General features: G+C 43.2%; 1 protein-coding gene across 12 annotated transcripts in view; it reads right to left on the reverse strand.

Annotated features, from left to right (window-relative positions):
- Window positions 1-13,612, reverse strand: part of LOC110255209 (leucine-rich repeat-containing protein 37A2) — a 48,855-nt gene that overhangs the window by 15,875 nt on the left and 19,368 nt on the right. For 11 of the 12 annotated variants that reach the window (XM_084984791.1, XM_084984789.1, XM_084984788.1 and 8 more), the window contains 3 exons: window positions 10,671-10,742; window positions 6,956-7,027; window positions 6,254-6,334 (listed from right to left, as the gene is read on the reverse strand). In XM_084984791.1, coding sequence (XP_084840917.1) covers window positions 6,254-6,273 — 20 coding nt within the window. In that variant the 5' untranslated portion in view covers window positions 6,274-6,334; window positions 6,956-7,027; window positions 10,671-10,742. Of the gene's footprint in view, window positions 1-666; window positions 845-6,253; window positions 6,335-6,955; window positions 7,028-10,670; window positions 10,743-13,612 lie in introns of those variants that run through there. The other variant, XM_084984793.1, reaches the window with a different exon arrangement.

A 13,612-nucleotide genomic window follows, 5' to 3' on the forward strand; every position in this document is an offset into this window, starting at 1 on the left:
TAAGAACATGAAAATTTCTCAGTGTATTAAAATCATTAGGGAAATATAAATCAAAGCCACAACGAGATACTCGCTAAGTACTCACTACAATAGCTATAGTCACACAGTAACAAATGCTGGCAAGTATATGGAGAAACTGGAACCCTCGACATTGCTGTGTGCAACTATATGCCAATAAAACGGAAAACCTAGAAGAAATGGACAAATTCCTAGAAAAGTACAATCTTCCAAGACTGAACCAAGATGAAAAAGAAAAGATGAATAGACCCATCACAAGTACTGAAATGGAAACTGTGATTTAAAACCTTCCAACAAACAAAAGTCCAGGACCGGATGGCTTCACAGGGGAATTCTATCAAACATTTAGAGAAGAGCTAACACCTCTCCTTCTGAAACTATTCCAAAAAATTGCAGAGGAAGGAACACTCCCAAACTCATTCTCTGAGGCCACCATCACCCTGATACTAAAACCAGACAAAGATACCACACACAAAAAAGAAAACTACAGGCCAATTTCACTCATCAACAGAGATGCAAACATCCTCAACAGAGTATCAGCAAACCAAATCCAACAATACATTAAAAGGACTGTACATCATGATCCCGTGGGATTTCTCCCAGGGATTGAAGGATTCTTCAACATCCACAAATCCATCAGTGTGATACACCACATTGACAAACTGAAGAATTAAAAACCACATGATCCTCTCAATAGATGCGGAAAAAGCCTTTGACAAAATCCAACACCCTTTGCTGATAAAAACCCTCCAGAAAGTGGGCAGAGAGGGAACTTACCTCAACATAATAGAGGCCATATATGACAAACCCAGAGCTAACAGCATTCTCAATGGTGAAAAGCTGAAAGAGTTCCCGCTGAGATCAGGAACGAGACAAGAATGTCCACGCTCGCCACTACGCTTCAACATAGTTTTGGAAGTCCTAGCCACGGCAATCGGAGAAGTAAAAGAAATAAAAGGAATCCAAATTGGAAAGGAAGAAGTAAAACGATCACTATTCGCAGGTGACATGATACTATACCTAGAGAATCCTAAAGACTCTGCCAGAAAACTGTTAGAGCTCATCCGTGAATTTCGCAAAGTCTCAGGATACAAAATTAATACACAGAAATCGACTGCATTTCTACAGACTACAAAAGATCAGAAGGAGAAATCAGGGAAGCAATTCTGTTTACCATCACATCAAAAAGAATAAAACGCTTAGGAATAAACCTACCTAAAGAGACAAAAGAGGAGTTCCTGTTGTGGCACAGCGGAAAACGAATCCAACTAGGAACCATGAGGTTGTGGGTTTGATCCCTGGCCTCGCTCAGCAGGTTAAGGATGCGGCGTTGCCAAGATCTGTGGTGTAGGTCTCAGACGCGGCTCGGATCTGGCATTGCTATGGCTCTGGCGTAGGCCAGCGGCAACTGCTCTGATTAGACCCCCAGCCGGGGAACTTCCATATGCCACAGGTGTGGCCCTAAAAAAGATAAAAAGACAAAAACTATAAGACACTGATGAAAGAAATTAAAGATGGCACACGGAGATGGAAAGACATACCATGCTCTTGGAGTGGAAGAGTCAATTTTATCCAAATGACTATACTACCCAAGGCAATCTACAGATTCAATGCAATCCCTATCAGATTACCAAGGACATTTTTCACAGAACTCAAACAAAATATTTTAGTTTCTTTGGAAGCACAAAAGACCCAGAATAGCCAAAGACATCCTGAAAAAGAAAAATGGAGTCAGAGGAATCAGGGTCCCGGATTCCAGACCATACTACAAAGCTACAGTCATCAAAACCGTATGGTACTGGCACAAAGACAGTCATATACATCAGCAGAGCAGGATAGAAAGCCCAGAAATAAACTCCCATACCTACAGTCAACTAATCTATGACAAAGGAGGCAAAAATACACAATGGAGAAAAGACAGCCCGTTCAATAAGTGGTACCAGGAAAACTGGACCGCCACATGGAAAAGAATGCAATTAGAACACTTCCTAACACCATACACAAAAACAAACTCAAAATGGATTAAAGACCTAAATATAAGACCAGGTACCATCAAACGCTTAGAGGGAAACGCAGGCCAAACACTCTCCAACATAAACGACAGCAACATCTTCTCAGATCCACCTCCTACAGTAATGACAATAAAAACAAAAATAAACAAATGGGACTTAATTAAATGTAAAGATGTCTGCACAGCAAAGGAAACGCTAAACAAAACGAAAAGACAACCCACAGAATGGGAGAACATATTTGCAAATGAAGCAACTGACAAGGGATTAATCTCCAAAATTTATAAACACCTCCTACAGCTCAATACCAAAAAAACAAACAACCCCCATTAAAAATGGGCAGAAGATTGAAACAGACAATTCGCCAAAGAAGACATACGGATGGCCAAAAAAACACATGAAAACATGTTCAGCATCACTCATTATTAGAGAAATGCAAATCAAAACCACTATGAGGTGCCACCTTACACTGGCCAGAATGGCCATCATCCAAAAGTCTACGAACAAGTGCTGGAGAGGGTGTAGAGAAAAAGGAACCCTGTTACACTGTTGGTGGGAATGTAAATTGATGCCGCCACTGTGGAAAACAGTATGGAGATTCCTCAGAAAACTACAAAGAGAACTACTATTTGACCCAGCAATCCCACTCCTGGGCATTGATCCACAGAAAACCATGACTCGCAAAGACACATGTACTCCAATGTTCATTGCAGCACTATATACAATAGCCAAGACATGGAAACAACCTAAATGTCCATCAACAGAGGAGCAGATCAAGAAGATATGGTACATATACACAGTGGAATATTACTCAGCCATTAAAAGCAAAGAAATACCAGCATTTTTAGCAACATGGATGGACCTAGAAATGATCATGCTAAGCAAAGTCAGTCAGACAGAGAGACACCAACATCATATGCTGTCACTTACATGTGGAATCTAAAAAAGGGATACAACGACCTTCTTTGCAGAACAGATACTGACTCAAGGACTTTGAAAAGTTTACAGATTCCAAAGAATACAGTTTGGGGGGTGGGGGGATACACAGAGGGTTTGGGATGGAAATGCTATAGAATTTGGTTGTGATGAATGTTGTACAACTATAAATGTAATAAAATTCATTGAGTTTTATATATAGATATACATAAATATACATATATACATATATATATAGTAAATCAATGACACTTCAAGAAAAAATTAATAAAAGGAAAAAAAATTGCTAGGACCCCTCCGAAGACCTTGGAAGGGACCGATGTAGGTGAGGAGCCCTGAAGCTTAAGCTTCATTCAATGCACGATAAATCAACCTCAGCTGAGGCCCCTTTCCAAACTTATTTAATGCAGGGTAAAAACAAAGTTTCAACTTCTAAACACCCAGTCTTCTTTCATTAGAGGTAATAAAATGACATAACCGGAGGGGTGAAACCTTCCCTTGGTGGCTTGCCTTTGGAAAGACTTTAGCAATCAAGTTTACACCTCACAATGGCAACTGCTTCCTGAAGCAAATGAGCTTTGTCTATTGGAAAAATTTAGCCCAACCACAGCTCACACCGAACTATATTATGACAACCACTTGAACGTAACTCGGAATGAGCTTTAGAACTATGGTGTCATGTTCAACACCAGATAGCTCTGATTTTTCATTACCTTTTTCTGTGCTTTAGGATGAACACAGGCGTTCCCGTTGTGGCTCAGTGGAAATGAATCTGACCAGTATCCATGAAGATGTGGGTTCGATCCCTGGCCCTGCTCCACGGACTAAGGATCTGGCAGTGCTGTGAGCTGCGGTGTGGGTCACAGAGGTGGCTTGGATCTGGCATTGCTGTGGCTGCGGTGTAGGCCAGCAGTTGGAGCTCCCACTCAACCCCTAGCCTGGGAACATCCATGTGCCACAGGTGTGGCCCTAAAAAGGAGGGGAAAAGAAACAAGATGAACTCAGAGATTCAAGAGGAACCAGTGGGTGCCTCTTCCATAGGCATCTTTTCCAGTTCTCTACTTCCCATTCCCACTACCCATTCTCCACCTCCTCCCCCACCCCCACCTGTTACCCGGCTGCATGGCTTTCATGGTTTCCCATCCACATCCATCTTTCTCCCTCCGGTGTGGAAGGTTCTCAGGGACAAAGTCCCTGTCCTACTCTTCTTCACACCCCCAGTACTTATCACAGTGCTGACACACGGTGGGCATGGCGCTCAGTAAATGATTTTGAAGGAATCCATGAACTTTCATCAACTGTGATTCCACAATTTATTTCCCTGTGCTGCCTGCGTTACCATAGTGACACTCTCCTATAAGGGACTCTCGGTGTTATAAAATGTTCAGAAAATGTGGTGAGTTTAAGACCCTGTATTGCTGCTGTTACTAAAACCTCCTGGTAGAGGGCCCTAATGAGCCTGCTCTCAGATGGGTCAGTTAAAAAAACAAACAAAAAACAGGAGTTCCCATTGCAGTGCAGTGGAAATGAATTCGACTAGGAACTGTGAGGTTGCAGGGGTTCCATCACCAGTCTCGCTCAGTGGGTTAAGATCCAGGGTTGCCAAGAGCCGTGGTGTAGGTCACAGACATGGCTCAGATCTGGCATTGCAGTGGCTACAGAGTAGGCCAGCAGCTATAGCTCCATCCGATTAGACCCATAGCCTGGAAAAATCCATATGCCACAGGCGCGGTCCTAAAAAAGACAAACAGCCAAACAAACAAAAAACCACTGACCCTGCTGCTCATTCCCCAAGCAGGTGTCAGCAAATTAATGAGGGGATGAGGGAGGCCACCACAGACAGGCAGCTGCAGGAACTGTTCCTCTAGCTCCAGGCACACCCTCAAGACCATCATTACCCTGAAGGGAACCATGTGAAGCTGGATGTCTGAATTCAGGGAAGGGACTCTTTTCCAAAGCCAGGTTTAGAAGACGCTCTTCACCTTAGGTCTAAAATCCACATGCAGGCCACTGAACGTACCCACTCTGATTCCCTTGAGTCACAGAGAAATCACAGAATTTTCTAGCTGCAGGAGTATAAAACCCACATCTCCTGCTGAAGAGTAGTCAGGAAAGAAAGCATATAGAATTGTATGTGCTTGTATGTACGTGTTTTCTTGATGTTTTCCACACCACAGCTGAACACAAACCGCATCTTTGGCCATACTTCAAGGTTCCTATTGGCCACAGATAATTCACCTTAGAGGTGTATTCTTGCTGAACAATAATGTCCTGGGCGGTTGGGGAGCGAAGTGCCCGTGGTGGGCGTTCAGGAATTCCTTCTGCTTTGCTACTTAAAAGAAGCTCATGGTTGAGGAAGCAGCCACACCTTTTGCTCCCTGAAGAACTTTATGCTAAACTTGGTTCTTTGCACCTCTGTGTTGCACATAGTTTAAGCAGCTAGGAACTCTGCACAGGCGCAGGAAGCAAAGGTTAATTCAGAAGGGGAATTTGGGAGTTCCCGCTGTGGCCCAGTGGTTAACAAATCCGACTAGGAACCATGAGGTTGTTGGATCAATCCCTGGCCTTGCTCAGTGGGTTGACGATCCGGCGTTGCCGTGAGCTGACTCGGCTCGGATCCCGCGTTGCTGTGGCTCTGGCGTAGGCTGGCAGCTACAGCTCCGATTAGACCTCTAGCCTGGGAACCTCCCATATGCCGCGGGAGTGGCCCAAGAAATGGCAAAAAGACAAAAAAAAAAAAAAAGGCAATTTCATGGACCGGCCACATACTGGTGCAGCATCAATGGGATTCCATGACAATGCTAATAATTTGGATGATCTGCTTGGTGCCTTTTGTTGCCCCTGCCAAACACCAGTATGATGGAGAGTAGAGCACTTCACCTCTGAGTTAGACAAGGCTCTTGGCCTCTTTGTACCTTCGTTTCCTCATTTGGAAAATATATACATAAATGGACCTCAAGACGTACTTTCCAGAATTCATACTGGGCTTACGCCCAACTCACCAATAACTGCCTGATTTCTTTTTCCCTTTTTTTTTTTTTTTTTTTTTTTTTTGGCCACCCCAGGGCATATGGAGTTCCCAGGCCAGAGATCAGATATGAGCCGCAGTTGTGACTTAGGCAGCAGCGGCAGTAAGGAAGGATCCTTAACCCACTGTGCTGGGCCAGGCTCAAACCTACATCCCAATGCTCCTCCGATGCCGCCGATCCCACTGCTCCACAGCAGGAACACCTGTCTTAGGTTTTAATGCATAGTGTTTTTTACATGTATTCATCTTCTATTTCACTTACAACTTGTGTAAAAACTGCATTCCATGCCAGGCCTGAAACGTTCCAAAGCTCACTTCTGTGATTAAATTGCAACCAAGATTTCTACAAGACACAAGCACAAGAAGCAAAACATTTATTCTTTCAGAACATTTAACCATTGCCAGTAATTCTAATCTATATATGATGACACATAACCTCAACACCCCCTCCACACTTTAGAGAAACCTCACTGTGGAAGGCATTTGCTTAGGATTCTATATGCGGTGCCTTAGATACCAACCAGCAAATGTTCAATAAACATGTGTGTCAAGTGATTCTTATTTCTCCAGAAAAGGGCAGCGCTCTTGACATTCGGGGCCGGATGATTCTTCGTTGGGGGCTCTCCCGTATACTGCAGGATGTTTAGCGGCACCCCTGGCCTCTGTCCACTGGATGCCAGGAGCGTATCTACAGTTCTGACAACCAAACACAGCTCCAGACATGGCCAGAGGTCACCGGCGTGCAACATCACCCTGGTTCCTGGGGGAGAACCGCTGCTCTATCATGATTCACTCCCATATGCATAATCATTCTCACGTGAATCTTTGCTAGAGACAAAAAAGATTTCCTTCCTAATTTTTGCAGTTAAACTTTTAATGTTTCAAAATGAGTAACACATTCATTTCATTAAACAAATAACTTTTACAAAAACTCCAATATAATGAAGTTCTGTTTGTAACTTACACATATTGCAAAAAGGGTAGTGATTCAAATGTACGTCTCTCAATAGACTGTATCTTATTGCAGGATAAGTCCCTAGGAAAAGCAAAAGGAAAAGAGGGCCTCAGTTAGCTGTTAAGACATCCAATCGAAGGAATAACCAGTAGAGGTTAGAATGAGAACAATGACCAAGCAGCTTTTGCCTAAACTCTAAACCTCAGGAAATGTTATTTGAACCTTCCAGAGCCCCGAACCCTGTCTTTGCCTCTCTGAAGTGTCACACCTTCACGAGCTTCATAAACAAAACATACAACTATAGACCTTGATAGATCTGGGAGGTAATCTTTCCTGAGAGCAGAAGAATTGATTAGATGACCTTTCAGGGTCTCAGCAAATTCCAGATTAGAGCTCAAAGTTTTAATCCCCACATTTAATTATCATTTCTTATATTAAAAGGAATATTCTAACATTTACACCCCTTCCAGTTTCGTTCTGTTTTTCTAGGCCAATTCCATACCTGAAGAAATAAAAGATAGCCTTCTTGGGAGTTCCCATCATGGCTCGGCAGAAACAAATCTGACTAGCATCCCTGGCCTCACGCAGTGGGTTAAGGAGCTGGTATTGCCCTGAGCTATGGTGTAGGTCACAGACATGGCCAGCATCTGGCGTTGCTGTTGCAGCCTGGAGACTTCAGCTCCAGTTCAGCCCTTCCACCCCTAGCCTGGGAACCTCCATATGCCATGGGTGTCGCCCTCAAAATCCAATCCAATCCAATCCAAAGATATCCTTCGATACAACTTGAAAGGAAGGCACTCCTCTCATGAATACGTACCTCCCAGCTAACTCGGTACTATACTTCACCACTAGTCTCTCCCTTTCGAAGCCATCCTGTACACAATCGCCACATTAACTCTACACAAGTGGTTCTCAAATATCAGCATCATTTGTGAACTCACTGAAGACACACATACTCAGCGCTACTCTGGACCAACTGAATCAGTACCTGTGGGGGTGAAGCTTGTGTTTTAACAAGCCTCCAACTGACTGATGCCGCTGCAGGCTAAAGTCTGTTCTAGAGCTCTGCTGCGGAAATGTGATAGGGCCTATTAGCCTTGGCTTGGCCTCCCAAACCCCAGAGGATCTGGCTCTAATCTCCTACTCTCCCTACTTGGACTCTACAGGTACTCAAAAGTATTTTTCTGTGTTTTGCCTTTCTCCCACTGTCCTTTGCAAGCTTATTCTTCCCAAGATGTCTGATGATACGCAATGGCCCTCTGGGTCCATTTAAACAGCACTGTTTTCGTAACATCTCTCCCGATCCAATTTGAAGTGTTCTCTCCTTCTGTGCTCCAAATCAACTTACAGCTCTCACTCCCATATCCATTTCTTCTTCTTCTACTTCTTCTTTTTTTTTTTTTTTTCATCCTTTTGACTTTTCTAGGGCCGCTCCCACGGCATATGGAGGTTCCCAGGCTAGGGGTCTAATCGGAGCTGTAGCCACTGGCCTACGACAGAGCCACAGCAACACGGGGTCCGAGCCAACTCTGCAACCTACACCACAGCTCACGGCAACGCCGGATCCTGAACCCGCTGAGCAAGGACAGGGATCGAACCGGCAACCTCATGGTTCCTAGTCAGGTTCGTTTCCACTGCGCCACAATGAGAACTCCTCCATTTCTTCTTTTTAAGATAGCCATTTTTGCATCCCATTTCCTCTGAGCATAAACACCGTAAAGTATGGACTGGATCATGCTCATGTGCACTGGCTATCTTGGCTGCACTTGCGGCACATGGAATTCCCAGGCTAGGGGTCTAACTGGAGCTGCAGCTGCCGACCTACACCACAGCCACAGCAACGTCAGATCCTAGCCGAGTCTTCAACCTACACTACAGCTCATGGCAACGCTGGATCCTTGATCTACCCAGCAAGGCCAGGGATCGAACCTGCAACCTCATAGTTCCCAGTCAGATTCCTTTCTGCCGTGCCACGACGGAAACTCCTTGTCTGGCATTTCTCAAGGCAATGCATGGACATAAAGCAAACTCTAATTTTTACAACATAAACAAATACCTGGGGGAAAAAGTACGAGAAATAGGAGGGAAATGACTGTTTTAAAAGAGGTGTGCTTTTATTACTTCATGGTTCCCGGGGGAAAAAGTAAGAGAAATAGGAGGGAAATGACTGTTTTAAAAGAGGTGTGCTTTTATTACTTCATGGTTCCCGCTTTTGTGCCTCTACAGCGCTCTGTCATCCATCCGGTGCTTGTGTCCTGTGGTTCGCACTCACATGTTTATGTTTCCTAGGAGATCGTGAGTTGCTAGAAGGAATCCTGTCTTCCCCACCTTTATGTTTACCACACGAGGCACAGCGCTTGACGTATTCTTTTTTAGATTTTTTATGGACTGGTATTTTTTGAATGAAATAGAACACTTAGGCTAACATGAAATCATCAGCTTATGAAGCATTTCACAGTAGAAGTAATAAAGGGCCTAATCCACTGAGCAGTTATCAGACTTGTTTTTCTCCAAACTATGTTTGAAAGGCTTGGAGCCCAGATGGCAGAGGCACTCAACAAGACGCATACAAAAGTGGTTGTATTCCCTGGTTGCCCCTTAAGGCCTCAAAGGTTTGATCATTCAAAGAACTATTCTTAAGGCCACAGGAGGCTTTGTATACCCATTCCATTCACTTAAGCCTTCTGTATTTGCAAGAAGAACCTAGTTGCTAAAGAGCATCATTCCTTAGCTTACTAATGATTAATGACATAGACAGCTGTGGATGCTGTGGACAAATGACACAACCTGAGCTTTTATAGCCAAGAACACAGTACCTCTTTACCTCTAAATAAACAGAAATACGATACAAGCATTTTCTCCTCGACAAAGAGGCTAGAGAAACACTCATTTTTACTTAGTGAAGTGAGGGGCACTTCTGATATGCTTCCTTAGGGTAAACATATCACTTACCCATCACCTGAAACATTTTTAATATTGGTATAATAATTCCTGTATTGAAATCCTCCACACCAGTCTGTCCTTCGTAACTTAATGTGTTCTTGACAATAGCATTTACATAATCCACCTGCTTAAATATTTAAAAGTTAATTTAGGTTAAATTCCCAAAATTATGAGTTCGTGGCATTTGGATTAATCTAAGTGTTCTGTATTTTCTTGTCCTATGGGTGACTATTTGAGGATAACCTTAATTCCGCTTGTTTTACTCAACTACCTTTTTCAAACCTTTTCTATAAAAGCCAGAGGGTACATATTTAGGATTTGCCTTCCACATACAGTTTGTTGCATATTTTTCTTTGTTTCTCTCTCTCCTGTTTTCATTTCCAGGCCTTTAAAAATCATCCTCAACTTATGGACTGTATCACAGTGGACCATGGGCCAGATTTGATCCATGGATCATAAACTCAATATAAGTGGATGATAGAGGAACACTTCTAAGGGTCCTGTGCGTGTCTATAAGGGCTCAGACCTCATTACCACCCTTCCTCTACAACTAAAGGGTGTTGTTCTATATATATCTCATCTCGATCATTTAAAAAATTTAAATGAACGGGAGACATTTAAGTAGAGATGGGCTAGGGCCCTACACAGACTTATAAAATTGTAGATTTTATTGTTGTAGAAACTGTAGAGATTATCTAACTTAAACCCGTCAGTCACTTTATACAGAATCGACTGTCTAGATAAGAACTCAGAAGAAAACAGGATTAACTAATTAACTTACAAATACCGGAGGGACAGCAAGCCTTCAAATGAATCCTTATGTAACTCCGTCAAAGCATTATCCCTGAGAATTCTGAAATGAAAAGGTTATTTCTGAATCAAAATGCAAACCAACCACAACTATTTATTTACTACATAGGACTAACGCCCAGATGTGGGGAAAACCTGGGCAAGGGAGCCACCTAAACATCCTAAATCTTGTTTTTAATTTATTATCATTATTTTTTAAATTTTATGGCCACACCCAGGCTAGGGACTGAATCTGAGTGGCAGCTGCAACCTATGCTGCAGCTGCATCAAATATCAGATCCTTTAACCCACTGTGCCTGGCCAGGGGTCAAACCCTTGCCTCTATAGAGACCTGAGCCCCTGCAGTTGGATTCTTAACCCACTGTGCCACAGCAGGAACTCCCGCCCCAATTCCTTTAATGATTTTTATGTTTTCCTTTATAATCGATTTACAGTGGTCTGTCAATTTCTACTGTACAGCAAAGTGAACCAGTCATACATCTATATATTCTTTTTCTCACATTATCCTCCATCAGGCTCTAGCACAACCCAATTCTTATTTAATTTAGGGATGGTGATCTCTGCTCTGTCTTAATTTATTTTCTTTTTAAATTTTGACCGTACCCACAAGCATGTGGAAGTTCTCGGGCCAGGGATCAAACCCGCACCACGGCTGTAATCAGAACCACAGCAGTGGTGACATCAGATCCTTCACTGCTAGGCCACCAGGGAACTCTCTGCTCTGTTTTCATTTAAACCTTTCTTCTCGCGCCCTCCTTTTGTGTCCATCTCTCCCTCCCTCTCTCTCTCTCTCTCTCTCTCTCACACACACACACACACACACACACACACATCCACTCTTCCCACCAAATCATATAGTTAATGTCTACTCTTTAGATCACAAAGTCTCTATCAGTGGCATCTGAGTGGCATCAATGTTGCAGAGCTGCCCTTCCCTTCTCTTCCCAAACCTTATTAGGAAGCCCCTCACAGGACTCTGTGAAGGTTGCATATGAAGTCCTTTGATTTTTCTCCCACATTAAATTTGTTTTGTTTTGTTTTGCCTTTTTTTAGGGCCACACCCACAGCATATGGAGGTTCCCAGGCTAGGGCTCTAAGGAGAACTATAGCTACCGGCCTACACCACAGCCACAGCAATGTGGGATCTGAGCCATGTCTGTGACCTACACCACAGCTCACAGACACACCAGATCCTTAACCCACCGAGTGAGGCCAGGGACCAAACCCACAACCTCATGGTTCCTGGTCAGATTCGTTTCTGCTGGGCCACGATGGGAATGCCCTAAATTTTTTAAAAATACTAAAATGTGGGAGTTCCCATCCTGGCTCAGCGATCAGCCAACCCAACTAGCATCCATGAGGACCTGGGTTCAATCCCTGGCCTCACTCAGTGGGTTAAAATGTGCCTAAAATATACAGAACTGTTCCGTTTAATAGTCATAAAACAAATCCTCATGTAACACCACTCATGTCAAGAAAGAATACCACCAGCATCCCTGTTTTTCTCTATATTTTAACTTCTTATACAACGAAAATTTTACATATATGTATAAAATCTCAATCTTTTGAGACAAGAATCTCTCGAGAATTTCATAAAAGCAATGGTCCTTTTCCCTAGAAAACCGAACTTTCTTGCATACATGCAAAGATATGCATGCAATTTCCATTTGTGGATTATCCTTTTATGGCAGAGGTCTGGGAATTGAGTCGACTGAATTCAGAGGGCCACACTTGGATGGGAAATCAAATTACATCTCGATTTTCACAAATCTCTAACTAAAATGAGCATTTCCTTCTACTGTGAATATAGGCAACAAACCACAGTAGATAGCAACATGGTGAATTTGGTCCCCAGTAGAAATCACAGATCATTTCGTATCACACATTTGCTGCACATTTTTTTTTTTTTTTTTTACACACATCCTAAGGAATATGTCAACAGTTACATGTACCGGTGCATGTAATGAACCCCAAACACAGCGGCTTTGAAGTAAATGGTGGCCTAGTGGTTCAACATAAGAGCTCAGGGTTCCAAGGCCTTGGTTCAAATGTTGGCTCCTTCACTTTATAAAAAGAGAGATCTTAGCCAACATGCCTCATTTCGCCAAGACTCAACTTCTTCATGGGGATCATAACACCGTCCCCCACACGGTGGTTGTGAGGAGTAAATGAACCAGAGCCACATAATGGGCTTAGGACCCTGTCCAGCACCGTCAACAGTCCCACACATGCAGCTCCCACTACTATTACTACTTCCCAACGATGCAAAGCTTCTACGAAGTGAGTTCTTTTTCCTGATGCTATGTGCATGCCAGAGAAACCAAATTAACCTTAGGAAGCTTACTACCTTTAATTCCTGATTGCACACGTGTCCCGTCCTCCCCCCTCCCACCCCCGCAAGGCTCTCATCCGCTCAATTCCTCTGTTAATACATCCCTTGCACATGCCTTGAAATATCATTTCTTCTCATCACTGCCTGGCAGTTACAATAGTTATTAGACCTATCACTATATCTTGGTCTTTGAGTTAAGAGAAGCGTATTTATTGCTATAACATTAAGTTTTTTTTTTTTTGGTCTTTTTTTCTTTTTTCTTAGGGCCACATCCACGGCACATGGAGGTTCCCAGGCTAGGGTTAAAGTGGAGCTGCTGGCCTACGCCACAGTCACGGCAATGCAGGATCTGAGCCACATCTGCACCCTACACCACAGCTCACGGCGGCAACGCCAGATCCTTAACCCACTGAGCAAGGCCAGGGGTCGAACCTGCATCCTCATGGATGCTAGTCAGATTTGGTTAGCCACGACAGGAGCTCCTATGTCATTAATTTAAAAAATATGCTGAAAACCCACTTCAATATAATTGGTTTCCTTTGTTTTTCCATATTCTTTAACTCATTATAATTTATTTTTTT

This window comes from Sus scrofa, chromosome 12 (genome assembly GCF_054392235.1).
Source record: "Sus scrofa isolate SSC_HxYL_T2T_F1_AM1 chromosome 12, Sscrofa_HxYL_maternal_Yorkshire_Landrace_v2.0, whole genome shotgun sequence".
Lineage (NCBI taxonomy): Eukaryota > Metazoa > Chordata > Mammalia > Artiodactyla > Suidae > Sus > Sus scrofa.